At 43.8% G+C, this 14684-nt stretch overlaps 1 protein-coding gene and 1 long non-coding RNA gene across 2 annotated transcripts in view; one reads left to right on the top strand and one right to left on the bottom strand.

The window, feature by feature from the left end:
* Nucleotides 1-14684, top strand: part of LOC105507126 — a 276554-nt gene that overhangs the window by 84640 nt on the left and 177230 nt on the right. The gene's annotated exons all lie outside the window — the stretch shown is intronic.
* RFX4 (regulatory factor X, 4 (influences HLA class II expression)) overlaps nucleotides 1-14684 on the bottom strand; it is a 163198-nt gene that overhangs the window by 73328 nt on the left and 75186 nt on the right. Inside the window, exon 5 of the mRNA XM_011937009.1 lies at nucleotides 4210-4272. Within this exon, the coding sequence (XP_011792399.1) occupies nucleotides 4210-4272 (63 nt within the window). The remainder of the gene's footprint in view (nucleotides 1-4209; nucleotides 4273-14684) is intronic.

Genomic DNA, 14684 nt, shown 5'->3' with positions numbered 1-14684 from the left:
AGGCGTGTGCCACCACACCTGGCTAATTTTTGTATTTTTAGTAGAGATGGCATTTCACCATGTTGGTCAGGCTGGTCTCGAACTCCTGACCTCGTGATCTACCCACCTTGGCCTCCCAAAGTGCTGGGATTACAGGCGTGAGCCACCATGCCTGGCCTTGGCCTGTGTTTTTCTTAATTAAAATATAGTAGTCTCAAAGAACTGTATTTTTAAAAAGGTAAATTCAGTGCTTCAGTTGACACTGAATGTAAAACAGAGACCAGAAATTTTTATTAACTCAAAATGGGCTTAATATTAGCAATGTTTTCAATTAAGACTAACAAGGGATTGGAGGCTGCATTGTGTTTAGATTTTAGCTATAATCTATTGAGCACTAGCTATATGCCAGGCACTTTGCACAGGATTTTGCATGCATCAATTTGTAAAATAACCAATAATGGAAATGATTACAGTCTCTCTACACATGAGAAACTGGAGCCAAGAAAGCTCAAATAATTCATTTAAGGTCATATAGCTGTTTAGGGGAAGAACAGGTTCTTGAACACAGGTCTTTTTGACTATGAAGTCACAGTGCTATCCTACTGAAAACACTGCAAGGTGGTCTTATAAACTCTGATTTTTATCAGAATCATTTATAAAGTTTAATCAAAATACAAATTCCTGGGCCCTCTCTCAGGACCTACTGATTCAGAACATCTGGGAATGGGGCCCAGGAATCAGCACTGAATCGAGCACCACAGGGGTAATTCTAAAGCACATCAGTTTGAGATCTCTGGTACTGAGTGCTTGACACACATTATCTTATTTAATCTCACAAAATCCCCATAAGGCTGGAATTAATTATTATCCCCATTTTTATAGATAAAGAAACTAAGGCCCAGAGAATTTAAGCCTCACACCCAAGATCACCCAGTGAGTAAGTAGCAGAGGCAGGATTTAAACCTCCCAAATGCTTTGAACCACTAAGCCAGTGAGTCTCAAACTTTACAACTAATAAGAATCACCTACAAAACATATTAAAATATCCCTGGTAGTCTAGTGGCTAGGAATAAAAAAAGAATAAAATATATATATATGAAAATAGAGACTCCTGGGCCCTGCCCCACCCTTAAAGGTTCCTGTTTAGTAGGTCTAGAGTAGATTTTCACAGTCCCACGGCAATACAAATGTTAGGTCATCCATGGACCTCACTTTCAGAAACACTGCACAACATATTAACTACTTTTCTCTACCCATGGAGATATGATGAAAGTCACAAAATAATACAGATGAGAAGGCATTTTGAATTATGGGAAGGGCTTTCGTGAGGAGGGAAGAGATGAGCACGTCAAAACCTTCCCTCTCCCCAACCCTCCTTTACTCCTGATACCATTCCATGATATTTCTGCTTAGTAGGCATCTTGAATCTATGTGAATGCCTTCTGGGATGAAGAATTCAGACCCTCCGAAGGCAGCCCAGTTCATTTTGCCAGTATGGTTATCAGAAAATTCTTCTTTGTGCTGAGCAAAGTCTGCCTTCTGTGCCTTCCGTGTCTTCTACTACTTCCCAACTGTCATAACTGCCTTTCCACCTGGAAGTCACTCCGTGGGTGGGGGAGGGGGGTTCCGGTGGCTTCAGGTGGGATGACAGTTATGACACACCACCCTAACCTTAAAAAGTTCACCTTTATAACTTCTTAAGAGCCAGATTATTTAATATGTTCAGACCAGACCACTTCTTGACTATTCAGAGATCACGTAGCTAAAATCAACAACCACAGTTAAGCTACTGCTCTGATCTCGAGTTCTTCTATTTCAGTTCTGTAGGGCACGACAACACATTCCTCACCAGCCACCCCCAGATTTCTTTTTTTTTTTTATTTCTTCTAAAAAAAGAGGGGGGATACATGTGCAGAATGTGCTTTTTTTTTTTTTTCTTTAGACAGGTGTTGCTCTGTTACTCTGGCTGGAGTGCAGTGGTGCAATCTCAGCTCACTGAAACCTCTGCCTTTCGGGTTCAGGTGATTCTGCTGCCTCAGCCTCCTGAGTAGCTGGGACTACACGGGCGTGCCACCACGTCTGGCTAATTTTTGTATTTTTTTGTAGAGATGGGGTTTCACCATGTTGGCCAGGCTGATCTTGAACGCCTGACCTCAAGTGATCCACCCGCCTCGGCCTCCGAAAGTGCTGGGATTACAGGTGTGAGCCACTGCACCTGGCCCACCCCCCAGATTTCTTCTGTCATGGTCAATTTGCCAAAGGAGTTTCTCTATAAGGCCATGATGCAGGTTGGAGACAAGAGCTTCTTACTGCCTTTCAACTGGTCAAAGGTGTGATCAACTTTGGAGTATCCTTATGGAAGAGGATACAATAAAATTGATTATACAGAATTTTTAAAGAAGACATTGCCCAATTTGCCAACCTCGAGGTTAAAGAAAAACAAACAAAACAAAAACAGACTCTCCCATGTGGACAGAAGGAAATTTTCTCTGTTTATACAGGATGGGAAACTTTTCTGCTGTCTCTTTACTATGTGTCTTTACTATTGCTACTCTTCTTAGAAATGAGCAACAAAGGTATTGGAGCCACTGATTCCTCAAAGACCAAGAGCTGGAGGAAAATAATTCATTTTCATTTATTCCATATCCTTCTATCCATCCACTCTTCTGTTTGACCAACATTTTGAATTGACTACTATGTGTTTACCAGCAAACAAGGAAGAATCTGGCTTTTGTAATCTATAATCGTACCAAGGCTGAAACCTCACTTTTAAACAAATACCAGAATTTTAAAATTATAACTGAGGTTTTTTTGTTTTTTTTTTTCAGAATAGTCATCTTGGAAAATTATTAGGAATTTATTCCAAGAGGTCCTTTGTTCAATAGTCTTCTGGAAATCCCTTTAGAGACTGGTTCTAGAGCTTCCGAGCCACACCAAAAAAATTAGTCTCATTTTCAGAACTTTACCAAAAAGGGTTCTTCCCATTTTGATCAGCCATTTTCTTTCCCTACCTTGGCTCCAAAGTCAAATCCACCCTTGGAGGATGGGGATGTGCTGCCCACGGATGAGAGGAGCTGTTGACGGACACGGGTTTGGCCCAGCACTGGACATGCTTCTGACACATCCTTCAAGACAAGTCTTATAAGTCCTATATGGTTGCCTTTCTAAAAACTTACAGTGTTTTATAGGTCACTATGTGCTGACCTACTCAACATGGTCAAAATGCTTAGACATGCTGCATAATAAGGCACCCTCTAGTGGAGTCACCTTGTACATTAGCATAATAAGGGTTCTGAGAAGTCTTGCAGTAAAGGAAACTGTTAAACTTAGTGTTTACCAAACTTAAAGGGCCTGCTGCTCTTCTTCATAGAACACCTATGATCATCCAACAATTTTTGAAACATCCTTAAGGGCAAGTCCTATAAATCCAGATTTTCATGAAGGCCGAGCAGTACAGGAAGAGATTCCCTTCCCACGGACTCACACCTAGCAGACAAGTGTCTGCATAGCCTTCTGCATGCCCCTGCTCTTTTCTTCAATGTAACCTCCTCCGAAAGACCTTCCCTGGTCATTCCTCTTTTGTTGCTCTCTGGTACAACTTTCTTTGTTACAATCTGATTCTCGGTTTTATCTGTGTTTCCCACCAGAATGTAGGCTCCATGAAGGCAGCAACTGATTTGCTCCTGTGTTCCCAGTACCTAGCACACATATGTGACACACAGAAAGTATAAAGCATGAGTTGGTTTGTTGCTTGATGAAACTGATGAGTGGGAAGCCATGAGCCCTCATGGACCATGGTGCAGCTGGACCTTTCTGCCCCATCTCCCATGCCGGGAATAGCACAGTTTTGTTTCTCTGGTCTACTAGATACTATCAGAGCAGAGTTTGCTCAGCAAAACAGTCCGGATAACCTAGTGATCATCCAAGAAGCCCAAGGCAATCCTTTCAAATATGCCCAAGACTATTTTACAAAATATGCCTAAAAGCAAGGTGGTATAAAATCAGCTTCCTTAAAGCAGCAGAGCCAACTCGTCTTGGGCTTTTGGACAACCTCTCTTTCAGAAGTCCTGAGAGAGGGGCCCTGGCCATCATAAAGCTCCTCCATATTCCCTCTAGGCACAGACTTCTGCCAGGCCTGCACACAGAGCTCAGGATAAAGAACCAAAGGTCTGGCCTGTCTCAAGGCCCATAGATGTGCGCTCTGCAGGTGGAATGGCCGTCCGGTGCTTACTTTGACTGTCCTCGGGTCCCGAGTCTTCTGGTGGTTAACTGAGGAAACTGCTGCCTTATGATCTGTAAGTCAACACAAGAATCAGTTACCCATTGGGAAGAGTTGGGAGCACAGTGACTGAGTTTTGCAAACAGCCATCTACAGAAGGGAGGAAAACATAGGTCCTTGGTTGCAATGACTTAATAGGAGTCCGTGAGGACCCTGGAGAAGACTACTGGTGTCAGAGTGGGGAGTGCTTGGATGGTTGTGAGGCTCTGGATACTAAGGGGGTCTCACCTGGCCACTCTGTGCTTCACCCCCTCCTACTCACAATGGAAGGAGAATTCTGGTTGGTCTAGAACGTGTCACTCCCCTGTTTAAAACCCTCCAGTGGTTTCCATGGCACCTGGAACTAAAACCCAAACTTAGCTTCTGTAACTCATCCTGCTTACCTGGCCTTCTTCTCTTACAATTCTCACCTTTACTCACCAGATCCCAGCCACACTGGCTTTTTATTGTTTTCTCTATTACTGAAACACACGAACATTGCTCCACATGGTGGGGTGGAGGGGAGGGGTCTTTGTACTGCAGCCAGGAGTGGAATTTCACTCAGCTCTTCACAAGACTGCCTCCTCTTAAACCATTCAGGCATCTGGACAATGTCCTTCTGCCCAGAGACCTTCTCGACCAGCCAGTGTGGAGTAGCACAAGGGTCACATGGCCCTACTTTGTCTTCTTATCATTTAGCACTATCTGAAGTTACCTTGTTCCCTTACTCTCTGGGTGCTTAGTTTATGTCTCCTCCTACTTGAACACATGCTCCATGAGACAAGGACCTCATGCAGGGTTTGGCACATGCAAAGACCTCAATCCACATTTGTTGAATGAAGGAATGAAAGCCTGGGGGTATCTTTTTTCTGTCTGTAGAGGAGAGGATGATAATTGCTGTTACCCAGGCCAGCCACATCAATTCACAAGAAATCTGTGAAGAGAGAGCATCTCTCAAGGTGAAAACACAACCATGGGGTGCCTTTCCTTGGGATTTAAGGAGATGATGTTTGTGGAGAGGCACGACTGGGCAGGGGTTACGTGCAAGAACTCTGGAACTCAACTACCTGAATTGAATGCAAGCTCAGACATTGGTTAGGCCGGGTGCCCTAGGGCAAGTTATTTAGCATCCGCATGACTCAGTTTCCCCATTTGTAAAATAGGAATGATAATAACCTCTAGAGTTTATTCTGAAATTTTAAAAAGTGAATGTATGTAAATGGCTGGCAGTAGTGCCTGGCAGTTAGTAAGTGCTTAGTAAATGTTACCCATTATTACCACTGATTGTCCTGATGACCCTTTTACTTCCAGGGATTTTTCGAATGTAACAAAGTCTCCCTTCCCTCCTGGTACAGCATTGAGCAGGCATGCATGGTCAGAGAGAGTAAGCCTTCATGAGAAGTGATGCTGTTGCTGATTTCTTATTGGTAGGGTATAAGCCTTGAGTGCTTTCTCTAGGGATGGAGGTGAATCTCTATCCATCTATTCACCCCTCTTTTATCCATGTCAATACTCTCATTGATTGATTTACTCACTCACTCAACAAATATAGACTATGACCCTATTAGTGGTTTGAACTTGGACATACTATTTAACCTCTCTGTGCCTGAATTTCCTCCTGTGACATTTGAGGACTAAGGGGTTGTGTAGTCTTCCCCTAACTGGAGGGCTAGGTGTTGGTGATCTCAACTAAAATGGCATCAGTGGGATCGACAGAAGTGCACAAATTAGTGAGAAATTGAGAACCTTGAACAGGTAGCAGGAAGACTGACCATTTCTCTACATTGGGGAGCTGACCACCTCCAGTGTGGAGAATGGGTGGGGCAGAATTTCAGTATCTGAAAATGGTAGACAAAAAGATGCACCTCACAAGAATGTTTAGAGAATCTAATGCGATAGCATCATTAAACCACTTTTGGAAGTAAAAAAGGCTTTTAAAATACCATCTCGTGGTGATAATACTGAACAAAATGATGCAACAAGTCTCTGAATTCTTTAAGGGTACCATTTTGTAGGCAATAAACCCCCTCTCTTTAACCCTGACTCTTGTAAACTGAGGATCCAAGCTTTTTACTTTATGTCCCTCTCAAATTGTTGTGACCTGAGTAAAAGGCAGTGATTCAAGATGGGGTCAGTAACAGTGCTCTTTAAACATCTTGTCTAGCAGTGCTGCCTAAGACTGCATCCAGGTTTAGTGGCCTCATCACCTTGGATTTATAGTAACCTGTAGCCAAGCCCTTCAGACTTTCATCATATGAATGGCTTCAGAGCCAGGATTTGAAGCAGCTGTTCACAAAGGCACACTACTGAACAGACTAGACATGCTAATAGAGATAGAAAGAAAACAAGGGAAGCATAAAAATTGAGCCATGGGATTTTTCACATTGGTTGAAAGTGGGTTCTGATTTTCCTAACCACCCAAGCAAAGAAGATAACACAATAGAGTGCCAAGAGTCCCAGTATCAATATAAGTCCAAACTAGTTCCTTAGAAAAAGTAGAAATCTTCCTATGTTTAGGTCTGGAAAATTTCTCCTATACAAATGGACACAACAGTAAAATATCATATTTTTTGTTTTTTGTTTTTCTGAGACAGAGCCCCCACTCTGTCGCCCAGGCTGGAGTGCAGTGGCACATCTCGGCTTACTGCAACCTCCACCTCCTGGGTTCAAGTGATTCTCCTGCCTTAGCCTACCAAGTAGCTGGGACAACAGGCGCCCACCAACACAACTGACTAATTTTTGTATTTTTAGTAGAGACAGGGTTTCGCCATGTTGGCCAGGCTGGTCTCGAACTCCTGACCTCAAGTGATTCGCCCACCTCAACCTCTCAAAATGCTAGGATTACAGGTATGAGCCACTGCACTCGGCCAGTAAGGCACCATGTTTAACCCTCTGTTATTCACAGACATTTTGGAAAGGATAATATTCAGTGCTGTCAAGGCTGTAGTAAAACTGGAATACTCAGATGGCTGATGATGTAATTTATTAGCACAACCCTTCCCCAAAGCATTTTTAAAATACATAGGAAGCCATAAAGTACTCATATTTTTGATCTATTAATTCCAAGGAAATAATCTAAAATAAGAACAGCTAAATGTGAGGCTACTAATGAGAGTGAAAAATTTGAAACAACATAAATGTCTAATGATAGGAAACTGTCTAAAAACATGATAGCGTATATACACCCTGTAGAAATTATGAAATAGCCATTAAAAATGATGGTAACAAAAACTGTGTCACAACACAGAAAATGCTTATAATGTTAAATGAAATAGCAGATCTCAATCTATGTTTATGTTATAGTTATATAACAGAGAATTATTTATAAAAATATAGGAATAAACAGGTAATGTGGTAAAATGAAAGTGGATATTCATTAGGGTATTAGGATTGTGGGTAGAACAAAAAGAGTTTGTATATTTATGTACCAAATCAACTTTTTGTTTTTTGCAAATAGAAAAGGATTTCCTTATTGAAATAACAGTGAAAGTTCAAGATAATCTTGGAAGAAGCACCTAAAACCTACCAGAATGTTATGTTGGTTTTTTTCTTTCTTTCCTTTTTAAAAAAATAAATCATTTCCTATTTTCTGTAAACAATATGTAGATAATTAAAGAAAACAGCATTGTTTTGTTTGGTTGCTAAGTCTTATGATTACTTGATTTAAGAGACTGGGCTAAGTTCTGAAATCTTCCTAAGTGTTTATCCAAATGGTATCCTACATAACATCTATAAAGCAACACAGGCCAAGCCCCTGATGCTTGGCCCTAGATTAAGGTACCAGGGGTTGCCGACTATATTCTAGAGATGTGCCAGAAGGCCCCTGGGGAATGACTGGCCTTCTGGAGCCATTTGTTCTACCCCTGTGAGGCAATAACATGTACAATCAGTGTGTTTATAATTCTATGCACTGTGATCTTGAGGAATTATCAAGCCATAGCTTAGGGCCTGGGAATTCATGGATCAATTCAATCTATGACTCCCTTCATTCCTGATGTTTTTTACTTATTCTTTTTGAGTAATGTATAGATCAATACATGCAGTTTTAGAATCTGTGTGACCAGCATCAACCTCCGCTGAGTTACCTAAGACAGAACAGGAGAGTCCTCCCTGACTCCTCTCTTCCTAACACTGCACAACCCCTACTGATTCTGCCTTCAGGATGTCTCCTGAACTTAGCCCCTTCTCTCTATCTGCCCTTACCCCTACTACTGCACTAGTCCACTGTGGTCTCTCACTGCTTGGACCACAGAAACATTCTTCTAACTGGTTTCCCTGCCACCAGTCTTGTTGCCTCACCAATGGGATTTGTTTTTTTAATTTTTTTAAGATAGGGTCTCACTCTGTTGACCAGGCTGGAGTAGTAGTGCTATCCTAGCTCACTGCAGCCTTGAATTCCTGGGCTCAAGAGATCTTCCTGCCTCAGCCTCCAGAGATGCTAGGACTATAGATAGGTACATGCACCACACCTGGCCTCAGCAGCAGGATCTTTCTAAAATGCCAATATGATCATTCACTTCCTCATTGAAAATGCCAGATGTCTTCTCTCTGCCCACTCTGAATAAAAATCCAGGCTCCTCAGGCTGGTCCATGAGGCCCTCTGTGATCAACTCCCACCCAGCTGCCCAGCCAAAAATCCAGCCACTCCCCAGAGCTCCACGCTCATGTTGCTCCCACATCCACAATGCTGTTCCCTTTGCCTGGAATGCCAAGGCCGCACTGTTTCCGCTCACCCCCAAGGAACTCCCTAACTTTCTCCGAGCCTCTCCCACTTGCCCTGTGGCCCTTTCCATGCAACCTTAGCTGCCTCCTTTCTCTGTTTTCCTAGTGAATTGGGAAACAGTGGTATACAGTGGTTAGGCACACAGGCTTCGAAGTCAGGCTCAACTGCGTTCCAGTCCTGGCTCAGGCACTGTGCTAACCGCTTTACGTGTATTATCTCAGTTGATCATCACAATCCAGTGCCAGGTTCCACTGCTATTCCCTCGGTATAGATGAGTAAACTGAAGCTTAGAGAGGCTAAGCAACCTGCACAAAGCCACACAGCTCAGATGCAGACCTACGATCTGAATGCATCCAGTCCGACTTAACACTCTACCACCACAATGTTACGGCTTTCTGGATGAATGAAAATGTCCCCAAGCCTCTCATTCCTTCCTTTAACAGCAACCTTTATTTCTTTTATGTCATATTCCTGCATTTACACACTGGGTGTGTTTGAGGAATGAAATGATTTCTCGTTCTCATCGACTCTTCAGTGAAGATTTATCTTCTTTTCACGCTGACCCTCTTGGAAATGTCCTGATGGCCTCTGCTATGAACAGGATCTGAAGGCCCTGTACCCAATAGGCTAGGGAAGGTGGGAAGCAGCTGAGGGGATGGTGACATCAGCAGGCAGCCCCGTGTCTCCTCCTGGATGAAATTTACCTGCATCCACTCAAGTGGCAGTCTGGCAGTGAAACGCTCCTGCTTAATAAAATGCTAATCAAAAATCATTGTTTGCATAATTGAGGTCCCCAGGTAGGTTTACTGAAGGAATGATCCAGATCATTACTTGTCTACCTAAAGGCCTCTGGCAATTCTCCATGGTCACCTGACTTAGCAGAGGTTCTTTTGATTGAAACTCAGACACCACTCTTTGCTTCCATCTTTTCTCCCTAAATTTCCTTCCATGAACTCGAGGTTCTGTTGAACCTCGTTGTCAGACTACTTGGTGCTGCACTATTCCCTGAATGCTTCCCAGGCCCATACCTCTGCACTTTCTACCCTCAACTCTCTCTCCCTCCTTACTACCTGCGCCCTCAGAGCCTATCCAGCCACCCAGCATGCACTCCGCTGCTCTATGAGCCTTTCCCCGTTACCTGACCACACCAGAACTCACCTTTCCTCAAACCATGATTGTACGTGCCACTTGTACATGCCACTTCCAACCTGTGACCAAGTTCTACCCTCTATCTTCATATCCTGATTCTACCCATATCCTCCTATCTCCATGCATCCCAGGACCATGGTCTTGCACCTGGATTGCTGCAATGGTCTCACTGGCCTTGCTTCCTGTCATGCCCCGTCACAACCACTTCTCCATGAAGACTCTAGACAGAATCCAGACCCACCAGCTCCTGCCTGATTGGCCCTGCCTTTGTTCCAGCTTACCTCTCCCCTTCCTCTCCCAATTCCTGTGCTCTGGCCATACAGAATGGAACTTCTTCCAAGTTTCATGAACACACTGTGTTCTGTCTTACTCTGGCCCTTGCCACAGGATGTTCTCATTGTCCGGAGCCCTTTCTTTACACCCTTTTTCTGCCTAATGTGTACTCATCCTCACATCTCAGCTCGTACCTTATTTCCTCCCAGAAACTTTCCCTGAGCCACTTGTTGGGTGACCATAGTTATGCAATCCATAGAATCTTTTTTTTAAAATTAAAGTTGACAAACAAAATTGTGTATATTTATGGTGTACAATATGATGTTCTGAAATATGTATACATTGTGGAATAGCTAAATTGAGTTAATTAACATATGCATTACCTCCCATACTTGTTATTTTCTGTGGTGAGAACACTTAAAATGTACCCTCTTAGCAATTTTCTTGTCTTCTTGTTTCTTTTTTCTTCTTTTTGAGACAGAGTCTCACTCGTCACCCAGGCTGGAGTGCAGTGGCATGATCTCAGCTCACTGAAACCTTTGCCTCCTGGGTTCAAGTGATTCTCGTGCCTCAGCCTCCTGAGTAGCTGCGGTTACAGTCATGTACCACCATGCCCAGCTAATTTTTGTCTTTTTAGTAGAGATGGGGTTTTGCCATGTTGGCCAGGCTGGTCTCAAGCTCCTGGCCTCAAGTGATCCACCCATCTCTGTCTCCAAAAGTGCTGGGATTACAGGCCTGAACTACAGTGCCTGGCCAGCAATTTTCAAGAATACATTGTTATTAACTATAGTTGCCATGCTGTGCAATAGATCTCTTGAACTTACTCTTCCTGCCTAATTGAAAGTTTGTATTCTTTGACCAAATTTCTCCAACTCCGCCACCCCCATAGAATCTTTATAAATAATCAATGTTCTACTTAGCTCTGTAAAGTCCTTACCTAGGCCTGTAAGACTCCACACAAAAACTAGATCTCCAGTCTCATTTTCCCCACATTCAACAAGCTGCAGCCTCAATAACCATAATAGGTTGGCTAATGGTACAAAGCTTGGATTCATTCACCAGAAGATATCTACTGAGATTGTGCTATAGGCCGGACATTTTGCTAGGCACCGAGGAACACACTGAGCAAAACAGAAACGGCCTCTGTTCAAGAAGCTTACATTCTAGTGTGAGAAGACTAAAAATAAATGAAAAAGTCAATGTATCTTCTACCAGGTAAGTACTCCAGAGGGGAACACAAAAGCAGAGCGAGGGGAGTAAAGAAAATGGAGGTGGGGGCCGGGTGTGGTGGTTCACACCTATAATCCCAACACTTTGGGAGGGCAAGGCGGGCAGATCACAAAGGTTAGGATTTCAAGACCAGCCTGGACAACATGGTGAAACCCTGTCTCTACTAAGAATATGCAAATTAGTTGGGCGTGGTGGCACATGCCTGTAATCCCAGCTACTCAGGAGGCTGAGGCAGGAGAATTGCTTGAACCTGGGAGGTGGAGGTTACAGTGAGCCGAGATCACGCCACTGCACTCTAGCCTGAGTGACAGAGCAAGACTGTCTTAGAAAAAAAGAAAGAAAGAAAGAGAGAAAGAGAGAGAGGAAGGAAGGAAGGAGGAAAGAAAGGAAGAAAGAAAGAAAGAAAATGGAGGTGGGGGTGTTATTTTGTTTGGGGCGATTAGGACTCCATGATCATGTGGCATCTGAGTGGTGACCTAAAGGAAGTGAGAGAATGAACTTTGTGGATATCTGGGGGAAGGAAACTGCAAGAAGGAATAGACCATGGGAAGGCCCTGGGTGAGAGCTTGTCTCATTTGTTTCAGGAAGAACGAAGAGGCCCATGTGACTGGAGCAGAGCCAGTAGGCAAGGGAATGGCAGGAGGAGAGGTTGAGGGGCTGGAGGGGTTTGCAGGGCCTTGCAGGCCTTTGTAAGCATGTCTGCTTTTACTTTTAGTGAGATGGGAAGACTTCAGAGGGCTTTAAGGAGGGAAGTGGGGAACAAGATCTGACTTACCATGCAAAAGGGTCACCCTGGCTGCTGTGTGGAGAACTGACTTAGGGGCAAGGGTGAAAGCAGGGAAACCAGTTGGAAGGCTACTGCAGCAGTCCAGGTGGGAGAGAAGGTGGCTCGGTGCATTAATTCATTGACTCAATGAATGAAAGAATGAAAGAATCATTCCTCTTTGGCCATTGAAGTTGTCTCCAGCATTGTGTTAATGCAAATAATGCTATAAGCAATATCTTTGTGTGTCATGGTTTTTGTGTTTTATCCTGGATACTTTGTTTTGGGATTTCCTCCTCATGATGGTTTCTCAAAGATGGAGCTGCTTTATCCAAGGGGAGACACATTTCAGTGTTCTTAAAACACACTTTTATAAAGTATAGGACAGCATTAACACTTTATAAAAATGTGCTAAATTGAAAAGCCACAAAAGACCTTTTGCTCTTTCTTCCATTTGAGCATCAGTTTCTTTATCTATAAAGTGGGGATTATAACACTCGCTCAGCTTATCTCACAGGCTTGTAGCACAATCAGAGAGCCTAGAGACTGGGTACCCAGGCTTGCCTCCTGGGACTTCACCAGCCGGAAGCAGGACAAGAGTGGAGGGCAAGAGCTCAACTTCAGCAGCCTTTCACAGCCCGCTGGCTGAACAGGAGCGAGGAGTGACCAGCTGCCAGGGAGGGGCCGGAGCAGGGGGTCCGTATCTACTAACACTCCTCTCTGCCTCTCTAGTGACTCGTCCTCTGGTTATCATTATTTTCTAGCCCTTTCTCTTCACTGATGGAGTTAGCCCTATATACTTCCATCCTTTCATGGATTTGCAGACGCTCCTCATTCAATCTAGTTTTGGGGCTTTTGTGGTATATTATGCTTTCCCAAGGAACATATTAGTGTGGTTGGAATATTTGGTTCTGTTTGTGAAAATTCTTTTACCTAAAAGTATCTGATGGCCAAATCTTCTCCTCCTCCTCCTCCAAAGAGAGAAAAAGGCAATCTCAAAGAAAGAAATGAGAGGCAAGGGAGTTTGTTGTGAGTAGGGGATGGGGGATGGGTGGAAGTACCGCTGTATCACATCACGTTCTGCCCAAATGCAGGTCAAGACTTTTCCCACTCTGAGCAAAGAAAGGGCTGCTGCAGATAGCACCTCCTCCTTGCAGCTGCAACAAAAACCTGTGGGAAGGAGGTTTGGCTTTTTTTTTTTAAGTGTTTCTTATGGGCTGCAAATTACAAATTATTCTCTTCTTCTTTCACCAAATAATCAACTGGTCCCTGAATCTGAAAGCCCAGCACAATTTAGTTTGAGTCTCAAAACGCAGGGTCGGTTCAGCCCCGCTCAGGCTGCTCAACTTTTAATTTCTGGAGCAAGACTCAGCAAACAGTAAAACACTTTTGTGGAGCTGTGAAAGTTGAGCTTCGCTGTTTGATAAATGAGCAGACAGGCAGGCAGCCCCTCTTTCTTTTTTTGTATGGATTCAATGAAGCCTGCCTAAAGAACGCCACATGCTGTTCTAGCTACTGATCTAACATTCCGCAACATCCCAGCCTTCCAAATTCCCTTTAATTACTCATGAATCCCACCCTTCTCTCTTTCAGCCTGGGCAGAGCTGGGGGCTCCACGGGGATGGGGGTGGGAAGCAGAGAAGCTCTGGAGAACTACTCTCTCTGGAGCGGTTGTAGTTCTTCTTCAGGTGGTGGTGGCCATGTCACTCATCTCCCCTGTTCGTTTTCCTCCCCATACACCACACTTCTGTTGAAGGTAATCCAGCATGCAGGATACTCTTACATCATTTTGTGGGTGCAGTTTTTTTAAAGAAACACGAGTTTTAAGCAAAAATTTCCGAGATGATATGTTCAAACAATTGCCCTTCTAATTTAAGATGAGGAAGGGAAAGAGTGAAAAAGGGAACTGCCAGCCACCGAGCATCACTAAGCACCATGCCCTAAATGAGGTGGTTTTATACTCGGTAGTACATTTCATCTTAGAAATGGAGGAGGCTGGGTCCGGTGGCTCACACCTGTAATCCTAGCACTTTAGGAGGCCGAGGTGGGCAGATTGCCTGAGCTCAGGAGTTCGAGACCAGCCTGGGCAACACAGTGAAACCCCGTCTCTACTAAAATACAAAAAAAATGTGTAGTCCCAGCTACTCAGGAGGCTGAGGTAGGAGAATTGGTTGAACCTACGAGGCGGAAGTTACAGCGAGCTGAGATCGTACCACTGTACTCCAGCCTGGGTGACAAAGTGAGACTCCATAGAAGGAAGGAAGGAGGAAAGGAAGGAAGGAAGGAAAGAAAGAAAGAAAGAAAGAAAG

Source organism: Colobus angolensis, unplaced genomic scaffold (genome assembly GCF_000951035.1).
Source record: "Colobus angolensis palliatus isolate OR3802 unplaced genomic scaffold, Cang.pa_1.0 Scaffold10, whole genome shotgun sequence".
Taxonomy (NCBI): Eukaryota; Metazoa; Chordata; class Mammalia; order Primates; family Cercopithecidae; genus Colobus; species Colobus angolensis.
The sequence above is the reverse complement of the archived record's forward strand: the minus strand, read 5'-3'. Positions and strand labels throughout refer to the sequence as shown.